Source organism: Triticum dicoccoides, chromosome 4B (genome assembly GCF_002162155.2).
Source record: "Triticum dicoccoides isolate Atlit2015 ecotype Zavitan chromosome 4B, WEW_v2.0, whole genome shotgun sequence".
In the NCBI taxonomy this organism is placed as follows: domain Eukaryota; kingdom Viridiplantae; phylum Streptophyta; class Magnoliopsida; order Poales; family Poaceae; genus Triticum; species Triticum dicoccoides.
Window position 1 is genome coordinate 300414685 of NC_041387.1, and position 23391 is coordinate 300438075.

General features: G+C 51.1%; 1 protein-coding gene across 1 annotated transcript in view; it reads left to right on the forward strand.

Moving 5' to 3' along the window:
• The window catches only part of LOC119296009, a 16184-nt gene extending 7571 nt beyond the window's left edge, over window positions 1-8613 (forward strand). Inside the window, exons 10-14 of the mRNA XM_037574427.1 lie at window positions 5648-5702; window positions 5785-5852; window positions 6085-6129; window positions 7115-7282; window positions 7846-8613. Of these exons, the coding sequence (XP_037430324.1) occupies window positions 5648-5702; window positions 5785-5852; window positions 6085-6129; window positions 7115-7282; window positions 7846-8310 (801 nt within the window). The 3' untranslated portion in view covers window positions 8311-8613. The remainder of the gene's footprint in view (window positions 1-5647; window positions 5703-5784; window positions 5853-6084; window positions 6130-7114; window positions 7283-7845) is intronic.
• The last annotated feature ends 14778 nt before the right edge of the window (window positions 8614-23391 follow it).

Sequence of the window (23391 nt, forward strand, 5' to 3'; positions counted from 1 at the left end):
GAGAAGATTGCGCATCAGAGAAGACACCACATCAGTAGAAGATACAAGAGACATAAGAGAAGATGGGTTATCAAAATAAGATGGCACATCAAGCATTGTTTATAAGGCGTTAAAGCGACCTAAGGCGAGCGCCACCTGCTCTGACGCCCAAAGCGAGCATATTTCTAAGGCGCTGCTAGGGCGCCTTATCACGTAAGCGACGCTTAAGCGTCTAAAGCATGACACTTTATAAACAATGACATCAAGCGAATGAACCATTGCGCACAAAATCATAGCCCAAGAAAACCGGAGGCGAAAGAAGCTCGATGGCAAGAGAATGAGCGTAGATCAGCAGTGCAAAAAAGAGGCCATGAAATTCCTACAGAAAACCACAAGGACTACGTAGGCCACTAAAGTTGTATAGAAGGACAAGAACCTGAAAAATAAGGCTGACATATAAAGATTTGGTTGACTCGCTGTGATCGGGCATTCACTGTGACCGGGCATTGACCCGTGGTAGCAATGTGACGGTTAGCAAGTACGCCCGTACATGGGATTGCATTATGCAAGCATCTCCAATGAATATTTTCTACTTTAGAGCATCTCTAGCAAATCCCACAAACTGCCGTCCTACAAATTTCGTTTACAGTATCCGTGAACGAAATTTGCGGTAAGGCGGATGCCGGGACAGAACAAATTCCACAAACAAACTGAAACGCATATGAATATTCAAACTAGCATTCACACCACTTAACAACACCGGAGTTCATACTTAAAACATAGTTTGTACTTAAACAACACCGGAGTTCATACTAGCATAAAATGGAAATTAAACTAGATCTACTCGTTCATCACCATCACCGGACTTACCGACGCCAAAGTGGTGCTCTGTGAGGGAGTTGGAGAGCACGAAGGCGAGGTCATACTCCTTCAACGCCGGCACCCGCGCCATTGCAGCTTTGTCTCCTGTGGGGGCCGCCTCCTTCGCCTCGAACCATGCAACCTTCGTTGCCCGGAGACGCTTGAGCGCGGGGGAGAAGATGCAGTCAAGCCTGTTGAAGTTGGTCCATGCCGTGCTCTGGTGCCGCGGGAGCAGCACTGGGCGCCGCGCCTGCTCCCTGCGGCACACCATTAGCGGACGGAGGGAGGAGCTCCCGGCCCCAGCGCTGTTGCGGCGCTTGCGAGGCAGCTCGCCGTCGCGGCCGCCAAGCCCCCCCTCGGCCACCCCTCGCGCCACACGCACACGACACCGGGGCTCTATTCCGGTGGCTATGCTCGCCTCAAAATTATGCTGGAGGGAAGGCGATTTGTCGGCGGAGAAGTGGAAATACGGCGAAGGATAAGAGCATCTCTAGCAGGCACCTTAAAACGTGGACCAGAATGCGTCGGATACGGGCCGAAAACAGCAGCGGCAGAACAAAAACGTCAAATGAACCTATAAATTTTGAAATCTGAATTTTGAAATCTGAACTTCGAGGGAGAAATCAAACTACTTCAGTAGAACTAGCAGCGTTCATAGTACTTGATCATCATACATATATCATACATAGCATTTTTATACAAAGTAGATCGGAGGAGCGGCGGCCACCGTAGACCCTACTGCCAAAATTTGCCTCATCGGAGCCATCTGGGTGGGGTGGCGGAGGAGTTCAGCTGTCGTCGGAGGAGACGAGGTTGACGTAGATTTTGTCGCGCCATCCCTCGAGGTTGGCGTTGAAGTCCTGCGCCTTGGCGAGCCCCTGCTCGAGGAGGACGACGTCGAGCTCGCCTAAAGTTCGACGGCATTGCTCCATCTCCTCCCGCGCACTGCGCGCGACGATGGCCCGCTCGAAGATGTCCGCCTTGGCCGGGGGGAGGGGGGGGGGAGGAAATCCTCCGGCCGGATGACGCCACCGCCTGGCCGCATTGGCTCCTCCGGCTCCCCTTCACCGCGCGAAGCAGCGGGAGCTCCTCTGGCTCCCTTTTCACCGGCATGAGGAGCGGCGTACGGGAGCTCGACCCCCTGGCGGAGCTGCCCGCAGCCGAGGAGCTGCTCGCGCCGGAGGACAAACGAGCCTGCTTGCGGTCGTACTCTTTTGTCTTGCGGCGGGGGAGCGGCGGCGGATTTAGCTCACCGGTGGCGAGAAATGGGAGAGGGGATTGGGGAATCGCAACGGTGGGGGGATAGGGTTTTGCCCCGTATAGTCGCCGCAAACTCGTAGATATACAGCGTGAGGGAGCGCGTGGGAAGGTGCGGTTTGCGGGCCACCGTAAAATCTTTCATGGGCCGGGCGACTATACGGGCTCTGATCTGGCCCAAAAAAGGGGCCAAACCCGCATAGTCGCCGGGATTTTACAGTTTTCGTGTTTTTGAGGAGTTTGCTAGAGATGTTCCAAGGGAAAAGGAGGACACAAACCCTAAAACAGCCTAGCGCTGGTATGTATTGCGGACTCGGGGGCGGTTTACGGGCCTCCCGTAAAACTTTTATGGGCCAGGCCGTTTTTACCGGACCTGTTCAGGCCGGGTTTTTGGAGCGTCCCATAAATCTGCCAAAAAAACCCGGTTCGGCGAGCTTTTATAGGAGTTGCTAGAGTTGCTCACCGGGCTGCGTTTTTCCGATGGATTTACGGGACGCTCCAGAAAACAGGCCCGAACAGGTCCGGTAAAAATGGCCCGGCCTGTAAATTTTTTATGGGAGGCCTGTAAACCGCCCCCGAATCCGCAATGTATACCGGCACTAAGTCGTTTTAGGGCTTGCGTTCTCCTTTTCCCTTATCCTCCTCCGTCGCATTTCTACTTCTCTGGCGACAAATCGCCTTCCCGCCGGCATCGTTTTGCGGTGAGCGTAGCCACCGGAACCGAGCCGCGATGTCGTGCGCGGGTGGCGGGAGGGGTGGCTGAGGCGGGCTCGGCAGCGAGCTGCCTCACAAGCGCCACAACGACACTGAGGCCGGGAGCTCCTCCCTCCGCCCGCAGGTGGAGTGGCGCAGGGAACATGCGCGGCGTCCGCGCGGAGCACGGGCATGGACCAAATTTGACAGGCTCGACCGCATCTTGTCCCCCGAGCTCAAGCGTCTCCGGGCGGCGGAGGTTGCGTGGTCCGAGGCGAAGGAGGCGTCCGCCGCCGGGGACGAAGCTGCAACAGCGCGGGTGCCGGCGTTGGAGGAGGAGTATGACCTCGCCTTAGTGTTCTCCAACTCCCTCATGGAGCTCGGTAAGTCCGGTGATGGTATGACGGTTAGATCTAGTTTAATTTCCGTTTATGCTAGTATGAACTATGTTTTAAGTATAAACTACGGTGTTGTTTAAGTATGAACTATGTTTTAAGTATGAACTCGGGTGATGTTTTAGTATGAACTATGTTTTAAAGTATGAACTCCGGTGATGTTTTAAAGTGGCGCGAACTGCTAGTTTGAATATGCAGTATGTGTTTCAGTTTGTTTGCGGGATCTGCTAGAGATGTTCTTACCTGGCATTTTCATATTCCACAGAATTTTCCAAACCGGATGCGGCGTAGAAATACCTAGTCCACCCAGGTCAAGATGGGAATGGGCCGGGTCGGCCCGCTGGGTCACTGACCCGGCCCAAAAGATTGAGGCCAATGGGCCAAGTGGGTTGGCCCTAAATGATATACGGGTCAGTGGAGCCGGCACCGTGCGACCCAATGGGTCAGATGGGTCGACCCAGCAAATCGCTATGCGTAGTCGCTGCCGCCCGCCCCCGAGCATCTCTGTCGTTGCCAGCTGCCCCGCATCTCTGCTGCTGCCGGCGTTCCTCCCGGTCGCCGTCGTATTGCTCTACGTCTCACGGTACTGGTCGCCCGTCAAGCTCGCCATCCCACTGTCCCGGTCGCCGTTCCGTTCCTCTCCGACTTGTCCAGCTCGTCATCCCGGTGGCCTTCCTGGTCTCCGGATTGTGCTCACTCTTGCCTGCTTCCTCCCCTTCCCAGTGCAAGTGCAAGCCAAGCACACGTGAGACTAGATTGCCCCGTTTTGGTTATTGGTCAGTGCATATATGTGTAGATTCTGTAGGAGTTTCAGTTTAGTAGATTCTGTAAAGTACTGTACAAGTTTCAGTGCGTAAATAAGGATTCTGGAGTTTCAGTGCGTACAAGGATTCTGCACAGGTGAGACTACTATAGCTTCAGTGTAGATTCTGTAGTAGTTTCAGTGTTGGTTGTGCAATAGTTCCGCTGCGTATGTCTATAGGAGTTTTTGTCAATCTCCTAGACTGCATACATGGAATTTTTGGGTCCTGGTACAGACTACTCCTTTCATGCAGCTTGGTGTACCATAGACATTTTTTCAGCAGAAATAAGTGTGAATTCACTGAATTTTGGGTCGGCCTTATGTACCCAATGGGTCAGTGAAGCCACGATTTTTGGATGAAATGGGCCGACCCATGGCCTCACATATTGACCTTGGGGCCACGGGGCAAGGTCCAAGGCCAGGTCCGGGTCGGCCCATTCCCATCTTGACACCCAGGGTGGGTTTTGACTCAAGTAAGAACGTACACTGAAGAGGCCGAGCTTTGTTAGGTGCCAAGCAACAAAGTCATCTGTCTCATGTATATAGGGATTTGTAGTATACGTTCTGCATCGATATGTCAAAAATTGTCAATGATAAGTGGCTCATCCCATCCTTCTGTGACCGGATCTAGGAGCTCATTAACTCTTGTCAGCACCCTGTTACCCCACAGTGTGATTATTTTCCTTGAAAAACTATTTGGGACCCAGCAATCTTCCCAAATATTAATTTTCATGCCATTGCCAACTCTCCAAATACACCCTTTTTTGAATGTCTGAATTCCTGCCCAGATGCTCTGCAAGACATAAGATGATCCTTTCTTGAGCTGACAGTTAAGATATCTCCAGAAGGGTAATATTTAGACCTCAAAACCCTAGCACATAGGAATTCATAATTATCAATCAGCCTCCAACACTGCTTCGCAAGCATAGATGCGACTTATCTCTATTGCATAGCGCAAGAGTCATATATATATACTCCCTCTGTTCCATATTAAGTGTCGCTGATTCAGTACAACTTTGTATTAAATCATTGTACTAAATCAGCGATACTTAATATGGAACGGAGGGAGTATTATACAAGACTTGGGGCACAAGGAAAGAGACATATCCTAACAAGGACTCCTATACCAATACTAATACTAAACAGTTAACACTGTACATGGTCACTGGGATACAGAACATGATGTAGAGTATGGAGTGGGTTCCAACAATCTTCCCAAATATTAATTTTCATGCCATTGCCAACTCTCCAAATACACCCTTTTCTGAATGTTTGAATTCCTGCCCAGATGCTCTGCCTGACATAAGATCATCCTTTCTTGAGCTGAGCTGACAGTTTGAGATATCTCCAGAAGGGTAATATTTAGACCTCAAAACCCTAGCACATAGGGATTCATAATTATCAATCAGCCTCTAACACTGCTTCGCAAGCATAGATGCACCAATCTCTATTGCATAGCGCAAGGTCATATATATATACTCCCTCCGTTCCATATTAATTGTCCATATTAATTGTCGCTGATTTAGTACAACTTTGTGTTAAATCAGCGACACTTAATATGGAACGGAGGGAGTATTATACAAAGGCTTGGGGTACAAGGAAAGAGACATAGCCTAATAAGGACTCCTATACCAATACTAATACTCCTAACACCGTACAGGGTCACTGGGATACAGAACATGATATAGAGTATAGAATTGCTCAATCACCAACAGGTATGATTTGCAAACCTTGACACTCACATAATTGGCGCATCATTCATGGTACGTAACATCTGTGATATTTGCTCTGGGGCAGCCCCTTCAACTACGACAGAAGATGCCATTGCACAGTTGCGTTCTAGAAGGCTCATGAGCAGAATGGAGGTGGGTGTTTCAGTTAGTTGACATTCTGAACAATTCTGCAATTCTGCTGTGTCATTGTGATTGGTGTTCTAATTTATTGGTTCTCGTTCTTGCTCTTATTATCCTCTGATGGAAGCATAATAGCAAGAATAAAGTTATCTTAGTAGCAATCCAATTGTTGTGAAACATTTTACAGTGTTCGAACCAGCAGGGAGCAGCAAACTCAGCTTTGTTTTCTTTTGATCATTTGCAGGTCCCATCTGGAACCGCCACAGAAGGCAGGGCCGACAGAACTGAGGTGTTATTTTATGCTATTTCCACCTCTTAGGATTATATTTTATGTCTTCCGTAACACCAAATTCTTTTACCTTACCTAATTGGCTGATTTCCCCCGGCCTCCAAAAAGCTTGGCATAGAATGACTTAAAGTTAACATTGTTACAATGCCGATATAGGTTTTATTATAGAAATATTTGGTCTATTTGATTGGTCATGTTTAGAGTACCTTGCACCTTATAGGTGAGGATTGTTCCAAATACATCACCTACAAAATCCCAAATTGTTTGTAATTTTCTCCCTCACTCTCTGCTCTATGTGTCATTTTTGTGTTGATTGGCTCTTTGATACAGTTGCAGCGATTCTTGCACGTGATCTTAAGACGTTTTGCGGTATGAAATTTGAATCTAATAATGGTTGTTAGGCAACCTTGATATGTAATTTAAAGTATAATATACTCCCTCCATCCGGAATTACTTGTCGCGGAAATGGATCAAAATGGATGTATTTAGAACTAGAATACGTCTAGATACATCCATTTCTCTAACAAGTATTTCCGGACGGAGGGAGTATGATTTTAGGTATCTTTTTGTTTAGAATCGTCAGTGTATTTATAATTGATTTCAGAGCCTGTTGGGCACTTAAGAGAATGAGCATAGCAAATACTTCTGGTTAAGTGAAAATGTGTGAGGATTAGCAATACACTAATCCGTGGTGGTACTTGAATATTTTCTTGATGTGTTGCATGATTGGTTTTTTGCACTTTAATCATCGGTACAATGTGTGTTCATGAACAATTGGTGGCTGTAACATGAACTCAAAAGTCTCATGTTGCAAGTAGATTAGCCTGACAAAATAGGCCTCTTCCGATGGTATATAACACTGTTGAGTTTTGGAGGGAATGCTTTGGTTTGTATGTGTGAAATGTTGATCTTTTACCAACCTTGCAGAAGATTACACTCATCAAGCATCACCACTCAGATTTACTTCTACTTGCTGTTTGAACAGGTATTGGATAGTGATGTTGGCCCCTCCTCATCTAGTGCATCTACTGTGACTCCTCCCAATGGCCGTAATGGAAGGATGCTCACTCCAACCTCTGATGATGGCGAGTATGTGGAGTATTCATTTGATAACATATCAGATATGCCTTACACCGAGGAAGATGAAGATAGAGTAAGTTATACCGTAACACTCTTTGGGGTTGTCGCTTTGCTTTCATATTTGAGGAGTTTGTAGTTTCTTAATGCCTCTATAGAGTTCAACACACAAAAGCATTCCAAAACGTGTAATAGGGGTGGTGAGAAAAAAGGGAGGATCTAGAACTATGTTCCTGGCCTCCTGGGTCTCAGCTAGAGTGCAGAGTAGTCAAGTTGGAGTAGAAGCTGGTGTTGGGAGATATGAAGGTTATGCCTGATATGGATGATTGATTTGTAAAAAGCTTGTTTTTTCTGTATCTGAAGCTACTGTTGATACTCACTCCCTAATCACTATTTAAACTATGAAAATAAATGTCTCAACAAGGATTTCTGGTGCAAACTGATTTTTGAAATGAGCATGTCAACTAAGTCCCCGTTCTGTTTCTATGTTAATGGACGTTCTAGGAATTATCATGGTGTAGGCTGATTTGTCCTGAATGCGTATATACTACTCCCTCGGAGGGAGTACTTCCTAGCCTACCTTTCCACGTTTCTAACCGTACCAGTGGTTAATCTCTATTCTGCTGTGTCTAAACGCAGATGCTGATGCAAGCAATTCTCGAGTCCCTGAAGGATTTAGACAAGTCAAATACAAAGAACACTCAATCAGCTGTATCTGATGTTGCTTCCAAAGAAAATAGTGTAGCACCTGATGTAGTGGCATTGGAGACAGATGCATCCTCCATCTCTGTGCGTGGTGCTGATGCTCCTGGTAAGGATGTAGCAGCCTGTAACAGTGTAGCAAAGGCGTCTAGTCTGCAAAGTGCAGATCGCTGCACTGTAAATGATGCTGTTTCTGCTAATGTTTCTGGCGCATCAGAATCCAACGGCTCAACTCAGGTCATCGAAGGAAAATATGGCTCGGCAGAATCCCAGAAACTCACCCAGAACCCCAATGGAGAGGATGGCACAAGAGCAACACTTGTAGTCCAGAAGAGCCGGACTGGCAGCCTGATTGATGGATTGACACAAAAATGGGGTTCCTTCTTCAAGAACAATGACTGAGGCAAGCAAGATATAGAGTGACATGCGTTGACGCTACACGTTTGCGTGTTAATATAGCCCATAGGTTGCCGCTGGCTTGATTGGTTAGCCTGTAAATTGGAAAAAGGAAATGCAATATTGTGCAAGACTCGTTTTAGTGTGTTGGTGGTGTATATATAGAACTAGAAAAAGGTAGGATCCCATTGATTGTATATCATGTCTCAACACTTAGCGTTGTGAATTGGTAGGTGCGTATTTGTTGGGAAAATAAAAATATGCTGTTAATGTAATGCAGGGAAATCATGTTATTTGTTATTTGTTTCATTTGTGAAAAAGGAATACACCCAACTCATAGTACCGGCTTTAACACATACCTCTTTCTTTACAAGTTGAACTTAAAAGGAGTAAAGTTTGTCGAGATGGTTTGTAAAAAAGAAGCAATATTCTATGATGCTAATTGCTTGGGACAGATTGTTGCTGCCGATAGAAGTGATAATTTTCAATTCTTGGTTGATAGTGTTGAAGAGTTCGCTTGGTTGAAAAGGAAAAAGAAATTGTCCACGGGTGGAAAGAAATGCTTCTTGGTACGATCATATGCGATAAAACAAATCTACAAACCGATCACGCGATGATGCAGATCAAAGAGGAAAGGGTTTTAGGGATATCCACTGCTTTGGCGATAGTAGAGAACCTTGATTCTCTCTGTGCTACTGTGTTGCGTGCAAGGTATTTGTCATCCCGGACCAAACCCTAGCCGCCGCCGCTTCTGCACCGTGCCGCCCCGGGGCGGTTGATCTCTATGATTGCCGCCGGGGCCGCGCAACCCGTAGCAGGGTTTGTTCGACGATATGTGATCGGCTGCCCTGGTGAGTATTTCGATTCTAGATCAGATTTCTCTCTGTCGGTCGGGTCGGTCTTCTTTTTTGGTTAACCGATCATAGATTGGATCGCGTCACCCACTGCTTGTAGTCCTCACACGCCTCTACTCCGACAACGGCGTTGACTCTAGATCGACCAGTTCATCATCAACCGCACGACAAGGCTAGACGCGCCGCACAAGGGACGCCTTCATGCGTCGCTGCCAGCCGCTCTCTCCGCATGGTCTCCATTGTCGACCCGTCTTCGTTGTCATCACCCGACATCACCGACAACGTCGCCATGTACTTCGATCTACGCGTCATCCACACAATGGCGCGTACAACACCGCCGTCGGTCTGATCAACCGACCCCGCGCACGTCTTTGCCAAGCACGTCCTCGAGCATGTGCCTACCATGGATCGAGCCACGAGTTGCCACTGCATCGTCCCTTTGGACCACAGTGTCACCGCCCGAGGTCCTCCCAACGGTGGCTGACCCGCGTGCCGCTCCCGCCATCGCCCCTTTGGGCCATTACGCCACGACATCCGGTCCATGCCGCTGCCTCGAGATCCTCCCCACGGTTGCACCGACCCGCGCACTGTCGCTACGTCGCCCCTTCAAGCCATAGCACCACGACACGCGATCCATGCCACCGCCCAGAGGTCTTCCCCGCCGTCGCCTCGACACGCGCGCTGCCGCTGCATCGCCCTTCTGGCCGTGCTGCTGCCGCATGCAGTCATCTTCACCATGTCCGCGCATCTGACGTCCCCGGCTCTCATGCACCGCCTTCGACGACGCGTGATCGCCACCGTTCGTGCACGGTCTTCGTCACGTGTTTGGCAACTTTGAGCACCACCGCCGCACTTATACAGGCAACCTGCATGGCAGCTCGTCCTCGTTGCATGTCCTGCCGACAACGTCTTCACCAGTCCAGGTGTCCAACATGACCGCTTCAGGTCGCTGCTAGTTTCATCGGCTTTGTCTTCATTCACCACGACTTTGTCACCAACGTCATCTTGTCCTCCACTACTTCATCTACTCTGACAACCGTGAACTACACCATCACTTCTCTCTCTTAGCCGCTCTGTGCCTCGCAACTGTCACAGAGGCCTCCTCTGCTAGTCCCTACGACAATGGCACACATGTCATGATGGTCCCTACCTTCACACGCCCGGTATTGGCAACATCGGTACGTGCCTTCGTCCCTGACACGTTCCCGAGTCTGGCAAGGTCGAATTGGCGCCTCGTCTTCATCAGTATCGACGACTTCTTCTTTGGCAGTGACACCCTCCTCTACGAATGCCTCGATCGCGTCACCGCTGAGTTCTTCTTTGTGCACTCAGTTCTAGCAAAACCAGAGTATACCTTCGTCCCCGACATGCGCCTGGTTCTGGCAAAACTATGGTCGCACCTCGTCCTCGACGGCTCAGACTGTGTCTCCTTCGGCATTGTTTTCCTTGACGACTGCCTCGACGCGTCTCCGTTACTCTCTTCGCGTACTATGCGCATGCGGCTTCATGTGCGGCTACCTTGACACGGGCACCCGACCACGACATCGACCATGACAACCCCTCGTACGGCTACCTCGACCACAACTCCGCCACCCATGCTCTCGACTTCCTCGACTTTGACACCAAGGGCTATGACCTCGCTTAATCAACTCGACGGCTTCCTCTATAGTCAACGTGTTTGCGATGCGACACCGTCCGTAGCGCTCCCGCTACGACTGCAGGGGGATGTCAGCCCGTCGGCTTCTACGCCGATTTCTCTCTAGTCTGACCGTCCGTGATGCTCCTGCTGTCTGCGATGCTATCGGTACGACTGTGGTTGGATGTTAGAGTATCTAGGCATATCTCTTGTATTTGGTAGCATATGATTTGAAATCATCTCCCGCCTTATCTCTATGATAGACTTCTTGCTCTCCAAGCCATGTACTCTATATAAACTGCCCGAGAGGCTCAATACAACACACACCACATTACACTAATTATCTCTCCTCTCTATTCCTCTTACATAAAACGTGGTCATATATGGCGTGTGGGAGATGGAAATATTGATATCTGAAAAGACGGATGGATCCCAAATAGTGCATCAGGTAAAGTAACAACTAGAAGGGGCCAAAACATTCTTAGTAGGGTGAGCGACCTTATTGATCACAACACAGATCACTAGGATGTGGACCTAGTGAAGCCGACTTTTTGGCAAGCGGATGTTCAAAGAATTCTTGCTATCCCTGTTATCATCTTTTGGCATGCAAGATTTTGTTGCTTGGAACCTGACTCGTACATTCTCTATGCATTCATGATCTTATGTAGAATGAGAGGGCCAATATGGCCAAAGGTTAAACATAGGTGATCAAGAAATCGGTATATAACCTCATCCAATTTGGGATAAAATATGGGGACTCAAAGTGTCAATGAAGGTTAATTTTTTGGAGAGTTATGCGTAATACTATTCCTTCTTGGGTTACCCTGGTGAAGCGCCATATCAAAGTGAGAGGGAAATGCCTATTCTGTGGGATTGGAGCGTACGGCATTAAGCATCTCCTCTTGAAGTGTAACCGAGCGAAGCACGAATGGCAAGCTCTGAGTATTCAAGGCTTAATTGAGAAAGCTTGTCTTGTACATCGTCCGGGACAGACAGTTCTATAGGAGTTGATGTACTCAAGCCCTAACCACTCACCGATTTTGGGAAAAGCTCATTGCTAGAGCTTGTTGTTGAAAATGCCCTAGAGGCAATAACATTTGTATTATTTATTTCTGCATTTATAATTAAGAGTTTATGTTCTATTCTATAACTTATATGATTTTGGAATATGCAATTCAGTGGAAAACTCATAAGCACGTGTGGAATGATAAATGACAAAACCTGATTCCTAGTCTCGCCTCTAGGACTAGCTCAAGTGTTGCTTGTGATCATGCTTTCTAGATCTTGGGATATTGTTAAGTGTAACTATAGTCCCAAACAACTTCGAGAGTATAATGTTAGAAGAATGATCTTATTGAGTTGGCCCAGCTTGTTTATTATACTTTGAGATACTACTGTCACAAGTCAATCGATATAACACAAAGAGTTGGCGTATGCTTTAGTTCCTAGACCATGAGAGTATTGCAGTCACCTCTTACCATATGATGGACTTTGGAGTGGCTCAAACGTCATTCATAACATGGTGATCACAACGACAGCTTATAGGTTCAACGGTAAGTTTGACAAGGGGCTAGATAGCTCAAGAGTGGGATCTGTTGTGAATCGGTGCAAGGAAAAACATTTTTTTCTACGCAGACGCAATCTATCCATGGAGATGCATAGCAACGAGGGGTAGAGTGTGTCTACGTACCCTCGTAGACCGTAAGCGGAAGCGTTTCACAACGCGGTCAATGTAGTCGAACTTTCTTCATGATCCACAGATCGAGTATCGAACGTACGACACCTCCGAGTTCTGCACACGTTCAGCTCGGTGACGTCCCTCGCCTTTTTAATCCAGCAAGACATCAAGGTAGTAGATGAGTTCCGTCAGCATGACGGCGTGGTGACGGTGATGGTGAAGTGATCTCCGCAGGGCTTCGCCTAAGCACTACGAAAATATGACCGAGGGAGTAAACGGTGGAAGGGGGCGCCGCACACGGCTAGGCAATTCTCTGGGGTGTGCTAGGGGTGCCCCCCACATATATATAGGTGGGAGGGGGAGGGGAGAGGCCAGGAAGCACCCCAAGTAGGACCGAATCCTACTTGGGCTCCTCCCAAGCCGCGCGCCCCCTGCCATATATGCCGGAGGGGGAAGGAAAGAGGAGAGGGGAGAAAGGGAAGGGGGATGCTGAATCCCTCCTTTCCTTTCTCTTCCCCTCTTTCCTTCTCCTCCTGGTTCGGCCCATATAGAGGGTGCACTAGCCCCTTGTGGCTGGTGCGTTTCCCCTCTTGGCCCATAAGGCCCATATCTTTTTGCCGGGGGTGCCCGGAACCCCTTCCGGTGACCCGATATGTACCCGGTACCCTCTGGAACACTTCCGGTGTCCGAATACCATAGTCCTATATATCAATCTTTACCTCTCGACCATTTCGAGACTCCTCATCATGTTCGTGATCTCACCCGAACAACATTTGGTCACCAAATCACATAACTCATATAATACTATATCGTCATCAAATGTTAAGCGTGCGGACCCTACGGGTTCTAGAACTATGTAGACATGACCGAGACACCTATCTGGTCAATAACCGATAGCGCAACCTGGATGCTCATATTGGCTCCTACATATTCTACGAAGATCATTATCGCTCAAACCGTTATGAGAACATACGTAATTCCCTTTGTCCATCAATATGTTATTCTCCCGAGATTCGATCGTCGGTATCTTCATACCTAGTTCAATCTCATTACCGACAAGTATCTTTACTCGTTCCGTAATACATCACCTCGTGACTAAACTCCTTAGTCGCTTGCTTGCAAGCTTATGATGTGTATTACTGAGAGGGCCCAGAGATACCTTTCTGATACTCAGAGTGACAAATCCTAGTATTGATCTATGCCAACTCAATAGACACCTTTGGAGATACCTATAGAGCATATTTATAATCACGCAGTTACGTTGTGACATTTTATAGCACACAAGGCATTCCTCCGGTATCTGGGAGTTGCATAATCTCATAGTCGAAGGAATATGTATTTGCCATGAAGAAAGCAATAGCAATAAAACTGAATGATCATTATACTAAGTTAACGGATGGGTCTTGTCCATCACATCATTCTCCTAATGATGTGATCCCATTATAAAATTACAGCTCATGTCCATGGTTAGGAAACCTTAACCATCTTTGATCAACGAGCTAGTCTAGTAGAGGCTTACTAGGGACACTATGTTTGTTTATGTATTCACACATGTATTAAGGTTTTCGATCAATACAATTCTACCATGAATAATAAACCTTTATCATGAATAAGGAAATAAAAAATAACAACTTTATTATTGCCTCTAGGGCATATTTCCTCCAGTCTCCCACTTGCACTGGAGTTAATAATCTAGATTACATAGTAATGAATCTAACACCCATGGAGTCTTGGTGCTGATCATGTTTTGCTCGCGGAAGAGGCTTACTCAATGGGTCTGCCACATTCAGATCCGTATGTATCTTGCAAATTTCTATGTCTCCATCCTTGACTTGTTCACGAATGGAGTTGAAGCATCTCTTGATGTGTTTGGTTCTCTTGTGAAACCTGGATTCCTTCACCAAGGCAATTTCTCCAGTGTTGTCACAAAAGATTTTCATTGGACCCGATGCACTAGGTATTACACCCAGATCGGATATGAACTCCTTCATCCAGACTCCTTCATTTGCTGCTTTCGAAGTAGCTATGTACTCCGCTTCACATGTAGATCCCGCCACGATGCTCTGCTTGGAACTGCACCAACTGACAGCTCCACCATTCAATATAAGTACGTATCCGGTTTGTGACTTAGAGTCATCCGGATCTGTGTCAACGCTAGCATCGACATAACCATTTACGACGAGCTCTTTGTCACCTCCATAAACGAGAAACATATCCTTGGTCCTTTTCAGGTACTTTAGGATGTTCTTGACCGCTGTCGAGTGATCCACTCTTGGATTACTTTGTTACCTCCCTACTAGACTTATGGCAAGGCACACAACAGGTCTGGTACACAACATAACATACATGATAGAACCTATGGCTGAGGCATAGGGAATGACTTTCATTTTCTCTCTATCTTCTGCAGTGGTCGGGCATTGAGTCTGACTCAACTTCACACCTTGTAACACAACAAGAACCCTTTCTTTGACCGATTCATTTTGAACTTCTTCAAAACTTTATCAAGGTATGTGCTTTGTGAAAGTCCTATTAAGCGTCTTGATATATCTCTATAAATCTTGATGCCCAATATATAAGCAGCTTCACCGAGGTCTTTCATTGAAAAACTCTTATTCAAGTATCCTTTTTATGCTATCTAAAAATTCTATATCATTTTCAATCAACAATATGTCATCTACATATAATATTAGAAATGCTACAGAGCTCTCACTCAGTTTCTTGTAAATACAGGCTTCACCGAAAGTCTGTATAAAACCATATGCTTTGATCACCTCTTCAAAGCGTATATTCCAACTCTCAGATGCTTGCACCAGTCCATAGATGGATTGATGGAGCTTGCACACTTTGTTAGTACCTTTAGGATCGACAAAACCTTCTGGTTGCATCATATACAACTCTTCTTTAAGAAATACATTAAGGAGTGCAGTTTTGACATCCATTTGCTAGATTTCATAATCATAAAATGCGACAATTGCTAATATGATTCGGACGGACTTAAGCATCGCTATGTGTGAGAAATTCTCATCGTAGTCAACCCCTTGAACTTGTTGAAAACCTTTTGTGATAAGTCGAGCTTTGTAGACAATAACATTACCATCAGCGTCTGTCTTCTTCTTGAAGATCCATTTATTCTCTATGGCTTGCCGATCAACGGGCAAGTCCACCAAAGTCCACACTTTGTTCTCATACATGGATCCTATCTCAGATTACATGGCCTCAAGCCATCTGTCAAAATCTGGGCTCATCATAGCTTCTTCATAGTTTGTAGGTTCATCATGGTCTAGTAACATGACTTCCAGGACAGGATTACTGTACCACTTTGGTCCGGAACATGCTCTGTTCAACCTACGAGGTCCAGAAGTAACTTGATCTGAAGTTTCATGATCATCATCATTAGCTTCCTCACTAGTTGGTGTAGGCATCACAGGAACAGATTTCACTGAGTGCTACTTTCCAATTCGAGAGAAGGTACAATACCTCATCAAGTTCTACTTTCCTCCCACTCACTTCTTTCGAGAGAAACTCCTTCTCTAGAAGGTGTACCCAATGGTTTCCTTAGGGTATCCTATGAAGATGCACTTCTCTGATTTGGATTCGAGCTTATCAGGCTGAAGCCTTTTGACATAAGTGTCGCAACCCCAAACTTTAAGAAACGACAACTTAGGTTTCTTGCCAAACCACAGTTCATATGGTGTCATCTCAACGGATTTATAGGTGCCCTATTTAACGTGAATGCAACTTGTCGGTGTTTTGGGAACGGGGGTCCCCAGACTTGCCTGCCTGCGGCCTGTAGCGTGGCTCAAGTGGGGGCCCAGTGCAACCCAACTTCATCAGCTCAAGCTCAAGACCCTCGCGAGGGGCCAAGCCTCGCAGGGCGGATGACAGGAAGCTTCCTCAGGAGAAGCCTCATCAGGCAGGCACGCGAGGAGGCGGAGAGATCAAGGCAGGGTACCTCGCGAGGAGCCCGTGACGCAAGCCATGACGATCGAGACCAGGCGGGTGCCAGGCGGGCGCCGGCCTGCGTAGTGTCCTTGTTTCCCCTTTGGTGCAAAGGGGGCAAGCACAGGCCAAGACATCAGGCAAAGGTTACCATTTCGGTGCAACAAGACCAAGACCAGCAGAACGACAGGATGGAGGTCATCGTGGAGCCCAGGACGGCGTCATCGTTAGAGCCTTTGGCAGCCGAAGACCAACTTTAGTCAGGATGAGTGTACCAGATGTTCCCCTTCAAAATGGCCAATTGTTGGCGCCCTTCCCGCTCATTATTTGGAAAGAGGCCCAGGGCCTCCCTCTATAAATAGGATTATCCACCACATAGTAGGGGCATATGGGAGACAGATCAATACGGGAGAGAGAGAGAGAGAAGCGACTGAACTCACCCAAGCAGTTCATCGCACCAGCTCAAGAACACCCCCTCGTGAGGCTGTTCTCCCTTCGTATTGTTCATCATCAGCCCCTGAGGCAATCCACCACACCACACACTGGAGTAGGGTATTAAACCACAATGGTGGCCTAAACCAGTATAAACCTCGTGTCCCTCATGTGTTCTTCTTTCTAGCCTAGATTCCTTGCGAGGCTTTGAGACGTGAGCTGGTAGGGGAAAGATCTTCGTGCGCACCCCAGAGTTCGAACCTCAAGGGTCTGCCGGAACCCGAAATCTGACATTTGGCGTGCCAGGTAGGGGTGCGCCAGAATCTTTCTTCCGCTGGTTGCGTCTGATCTTCTGTCGTATCCATGTCTGACGCTCGCCGAGGCCGCGCTGAGCGTCGGGCTGCTCTCGCCGCTCGAGTCGCCCAGACGGCTCCTGTCGGCGGACGCTCCCGTCGTTCCCCGTCGCGTGCTGCCAACGCCGCCACCGGCCCGGCGGGGAACGAGCAGCAGGCTTCGTCCCTGCATCCTTCGGTGCGGCGGGAAGGCCGCACCGCCACCCCGTCGCTGACTCCAGCCGGTTCGTCGTCCCACGCCCGTCGCACCCCCACGGGCGCGCACGCTGCGCTGCTCCTGGCGTGCAAGCTCCTGCACTACCGTCCCATCGACGACCTCTATGAGGACTGGCTCGCCCGCATCACTGAGCTCGTCAGCGCCACAGGGGGATCTCCTATGCCCTCTCTCTCGCTGCTTCGCCCTCCATCCTGCGCGGGAGGCGTGGATCAAGAGGTGCCTCCGCCACCTCCTCCTCAAGAAGGCGCCCTGGCTCCAAGGTGCGCGGCCCCAGGGCGAGACCCACCGTGTCCGGCGTCTGCGCGAAAAGAAAGGAGCTGCCAAGAAATCCCTCATCCCCAAGAAGGTGCCCGCGTGCTCCCAGCACCGGTGCGCCATGACCGCATCCCTGCGCCACCACGTCAAGACCCCGCGCTGCTCCAAGCGGCGGCGCGTGGGAATTTCTAGGAGCAAGCGCCGCACCAGCCAAGGGCTCCGGTGGCCACTGCAGGCTGCCGCGCCTTCACCGCCGAGCTGCGTAGCGTCGCATGGCTCGACAAGTTCAAGCCAGACCTGCCTCCTCGCTACGATGGTACTGCAGACCCTGTGGAGTTCCTGCAGCTCTACGAGCTGGGCATCGAAGCCGCCAACAGGGACGAAAAGGTCATGGCAAATTGGTTTCCCATGGCGCTCGAGGACGGTGCCCGCACCTGGCTCCTGAACCTGGCTCCTGGCACGATCTCCTCCTGGGACGAGATGAGTGCTCGCTTCATCGCCAACTTCCAAGGCACTCGCGACCGGCCCCTAGCCATGAGTGACCTGCACCGCATCAAGCAACAGCCAGGAGAGACCCTGCAGAAGTACGTCCAACACTTCAACAACGCTCGCCTCAAGATCCCCAGGGTGACTGAGGAAGCCATCATCTCAGCCTTCTCCGATGGCGTGCGTGACATCAAGATGAAAGAGGCGCTAGCAATCCATGAAGACCTGTGCACATCCCTGGAGCTGTTCAACCCGGCGACCAAGTGCGCCAGGGCTGAGGAAGGGCGCCTCTCCCTCCTCGAGCTTCCAGCTGCCGATCCAGAAGAGAAGAAGCCCAAGGTCAAGGACGTGAAGCGCAAGGGGGCTACTGTGCTTGCAGCGGAGCCAGACACCAAGCAAGGCAGGGATCAGCCTGAGTCATCTAAGGGCAGCCGGTACTGCGTGTACCATGACCTCCACACCCACAACACCAACGAATGCCAAGAGCTCAGGGCCGCGCGAGATGGGCGTATCGGCCTACGCCCCGACCGCAACGATCGGGGCTACGACAGAGGAGGAGGAAGAGGTGGAGGACGATGAGAAGACCGTGGCCCTCGCCAAGGGTGGCGTGACCGACCTCGCGAGGACCGCTGGCAGGACCAGCCTCGCGAGGGAGGTTGGAGGGATCAGCCTCGTGAGGATCGCCCGCACAGCAACGCAGGCCTCCCTCCTCTGCCACCACCGCCAAGGAGGAATGAAGACCATCATCAGGACGAGGGGGCTGGGGGCTTCCAGGAGCCTCGCGCAATCGCTTGCATCCTGGGCGGCGCTCAGGCCCCAGCCTCTCAGCGCATCTTCAAGCAGTTTGCTCGCGAGGTGAATGCAGTCCTTCCCAAGCTTGAGGCCACGCGCCCTCTCAGGTGGTCTGCATGCGCTATCATGTTCAGCTCAGTGGATCAGCTCAAGTGCGCAACAACGGCCGGAGTCCTCCCGATGCTTTGCTCCCCAGTCATCAGCAATGTGCAAGTCACCAGGACCCTTATCGATGGTGGAGCAGGACTCAAGTCCTGTCAGTCAAGACATTCAACAATCTCCAAGTGTCATATGTCCAGCTTCAGCCGACCAAACCTTTCTCAGGAGTCACTGACGGTTCCACTGTTTCGATAGGGCAAGTTCGCCTTCCTGTCACCTTTGGGCAGCGCAACAACTACCGCACCAAGCTCATTGACTTCGACATCGCCCACATTCGTCTGCCATACAATGCCATCCTCGGGTACCCAGCCCTGGCCAAGTTCATGGCAGTGACTCACCACGGCTACAATGTCCTCAAGATGCCAAGAAGCGGTGGAATCATCACAGTCCCTTGTGAGGAAAGGGATGCAGTGTGTTCTCTTGAGCGTGCTTTCCAAGCCGGGGCAATCGAAGACCCAGATCACAGGAGCGGGAGACTTCCCAAGGCGGTCCCAAATAAGAAGAATGCTTCACCTGGCCCAAACCATCAGGAGGCAGGAACCTCCGGAGGCGTTGCCTCAAGATCCGCGCCCGATCAAGGGGCGCCACCCTTTGCCGCATAGGAAGGCGCACCCGGCGCCCTCCTCGGGCAGGGCTCGGGGGCTCTTTCTTGGAGAGCCACCGACTTTGCCAAGCTCACGAGGGAGGCGCTCGGGCACCACTTGGAGGCGTGCTTCAAAGCACGTTTCCCTCAGGAAGGTATGAGGCAAGGAGGGCCAAACCCTCAGGAGTTCATCGCGAGGAACATTCAGGAGTTATAGGAGTCAAGAGTCATGCGCGGCAGCCGCCGCCTACCCGCCGCAGCCCCCCATCCAGGCGAGGATGGCGGGCTGCGCGTCTGCATCGACGTACAGGGCTCAACCGAGTCGCGTCTCGGGAGCGCCTCTGGCCTTCACACGTGGGGCATTGTGAGGGTCCACCTCACAGCTACGTTCGCATGCCTTTCGGCCTGCTGAACGCGGTCGCTACTCATCAGCGCCTGCTGAGGAGCATTCTGGAGGCTCAGGAGGTAAGGCGTTGCGCGGTCCTGGCGGAGATGGAGACGGTCCTCGAAGATCCACCCGTGCCCCCGGAGCCTCCCGAGGCTCCAGGTCACGGGAGCTCGTGAGGGTCGGCTTCCTCACCGTGCGTCGTCCGCTACTTCAACATCACTTCATCTCCAATGGTATCAGGTGACATCTTTCAAAGTTCCATTTTCAGCTGGGAGCACCCACGGGGCTGCATCATTCCCAGGTCGCGTGGGTCCATCCCTGCGGCATGTATCCGTTTTGCTTATACTCTTTACCTACCTTGTTGGGGGCGCCCCTCGGGCTGCATTATCCCCAAGCTGCTCGGGCCTGACCCAGTGGCGTTTGCTTTTTTCTGCATCTATCTAACTGGATTTGCTCCTTCGCGCTTAACATGCTTGACCTAACCGCCTGCTCGATTGACACCTACCTTTGGAGCCGCTCGCTTTGGCACGACACTTGCGTACGGGTCCGTCCCTGCAATGCCGATAAATCTGAGTGGCTGAGCTCTGGCCGCGGCAGCCCCGCAAGGCGCCACCTCACCAAGCCCTCAGTGCCCCAATCACTCCCTCGGAGCGACCAATGGTTGGCTGGCAACCGTAACAACAGACCTTGTTTTCCCTCGTGATTGGTATGCAAGACCCACTCCAGAAGCAACGCTGGGGACGTCGCGAGCTTCCTCTCCTTCTCTCCGGCACGATCTGCTTGCACGTTAAAGGGGGGTTCCTGAGCATCGCGACTCATGGACTCTTACTCGCTCTCCAACCCTCACCCCCTGGCCTTGACCCACGACATCGCGACCTGTCATACCAGCGGCGGCTGAGCTCGCTCGAGGGCCGGGACCTGAGGACGTAGAGCATGAAGGAAAGTGCAGGGAGAGGCAAGAAGCTCGCGAGGACCTAGCCCAGCAGCACCCCAGCCGCCACAACACAGGCCCGACACTTCATCGAAAACTACTCCAAACCTACAAGATAAGTCACGCAAAAACTGAATCGACTCAGCACTAAACCCTCGCCTACTGCAGCTCTGTCACGGCAACGCGGCCTACCTTTCTTACCCAGTGGAGGCTGCTTGAGCGCTAAAGGGGACCTCCTGAGCATCGCGACTCAGGGGCTCTTACTGGACCTTGGGCCGCTCACCTCCTGGCCTTGACCATGGCATCGCGACCTGGCATACCAGCGATGGCTGAAGCTTGCCTGGGGACCAGGACCAGTTGGCGTAGAGCACCAAGCCCTCGTGAGGAAAGAAAGGGGGAGCCGAGCCGCGACAGGACAAGCATCTCGCATCGATTCATAAGGAGGATATAATATTCACAAAAGACAATGGCCAGCGCCTTACATACCCCCATGGGGGTGTCATTTCGATTCCTCGCAGGGAACAAAAGGTGCTAATCCTAAGGAGCGTTAACTACTCGCGCCTCCGCAGGAGACGCCATCATCAACAGTGGGCCATCAGGCGCCGACGCCAACCCCATCCAGATCAGTGGCGTTGGCGGCCTGATGCAGCTGCCCTGCTCCGAGCGCGACGCGAGCTCGGGGGCTCGTAGCTGTCATCGCTTGTCTCCGGAGTCGAGTGAAGCTCGGCGGAGTCGCTAGATCCTCCGGCTCCTCCGCTGCTGCCTGAGGAGCTAATGGGGAAGCGGTTGGCAGGCCTGGTCCTCACCACGATGATGCCCCGGCCGCCTTTCTTGGGGCCATTCCAGCCGGCGTCCTTCCGCGTCGAAGACCTTGAAGAACAGCAAGGAGGCACCATCGTATTCGAGATGGATTACGAGGGCGCCCCCTGTCCGGCAGACCCGAGCCATCTCGCCCCAACCCCAGGTCATGTAGACCTTGCCCAGAGCGACAACCTCAACCTCCGCCCCGGTCGCAGGGGTACTGCAGTCAGTGTCCTGCAGCCAGAGCTCAAGAGGCCCCCTCTACGGGACCTCGAAGGTGAAGGAGGGAGGAAGGCGAATCCAAGATCGGGGAGGCATGGCGGCGTGAAGCACAAGCTCGCGAGAGGAGCCCTCGGCATGGACTCCAGGAGGAATGATGCGCACCACCATAACTCGCCGGCGTTGGTGGCGGCACCGTCGGTGTCGCTCGACGCCTTCTTCTCCAGGGCCCTCGATTCGGGCGTACAAGGGCAGCGGGAACCCAGGTGGCGACCGCTCGTACCAGGGCCTCGACGCCTCTTGCCGAGCACCCCCGTCTCGGCGGCAGAGGAGTAGCCGTTTCTTCGGCAAAAGCGGGTCGGGACCCTCTCGGGGGGCCTTTCCCTTCTCTTCTGCAGAAAACCGGCTGATTGGTGCCATTGGCGTAAGGTGGAGCAAGGGCGAGGAAGAAGAAGAAAAGGAGTAGCAGGAAGGGATGGACTGGAAGGGCTCGCGCCGTTCCGTACATATAGCGGGAGGAGGCCAACCGTCGGCCTCCATGATCGCAGGTAATCATGACCCATTTTTGCATGCAGGGACTTGTCAAGTCATGCGGTTGCCGAGGCATCATGGGGAAGCGGAGACGCCCACGTCCAATCAATTGCCACGCGGCGCTCAAGGCCGCAGGCTATTGGGCCCGCGCTGCTTCGCACTTGCCCCTTCGCTTCTCTGCTAAGCCAAGTCTGGGCACGCCTTGGGCCCGGGGGCTACTGTCGGTGTTCTGGGAACGGGGGTCCCCAGACTTGCCTGCCTGCGGCCTACGGCATGGCTCAAGTGGGGGCCCAGTGCAGCCCAGCTTCATCAGCTCAAGCTCAAGACCCTCGCGAGGGGCCACGCCTCGCGGGGTGGACGACAGGAAGCTTCCTCAGGAGCAGCCTCATCAGGCAGGCACGCGAGGAGGCGGAGAGATCAAGGCAGGGTACCTCGCGAGGAGCCCGTGACGCAAGCCATGACGATCGAGACCAGGCGGGCGCCGGCCTGCGCAGTGTCCTTGTTTCCCCTTCAGTGCAAAGGGGGCAAGCACAGGCCAAGGCATCAGGCAAAGGTTACCATTTCTGTGCAACAAGACCAAGACCAGCAGAATGACAGGATTTAGGTCATCGTGGAGCCCAGGACAACGTCATCGTCAGAGCCTTTGGCAGCCGAAGACCAACTTTAGTCATGATGAGTGTACCAGATGTTCCCCTTCAAAATGGCCAATTGTTGGCGCCCTTCCCGCTCATTATTTGGGAAGAGGCCCAGGGCCTCCCTCTATAAATAGTACTAGTCACCACAGAGTAGGGGCATCTGGGAGATGGATCAATCAGAGAGAGAGAGAGAGAGAG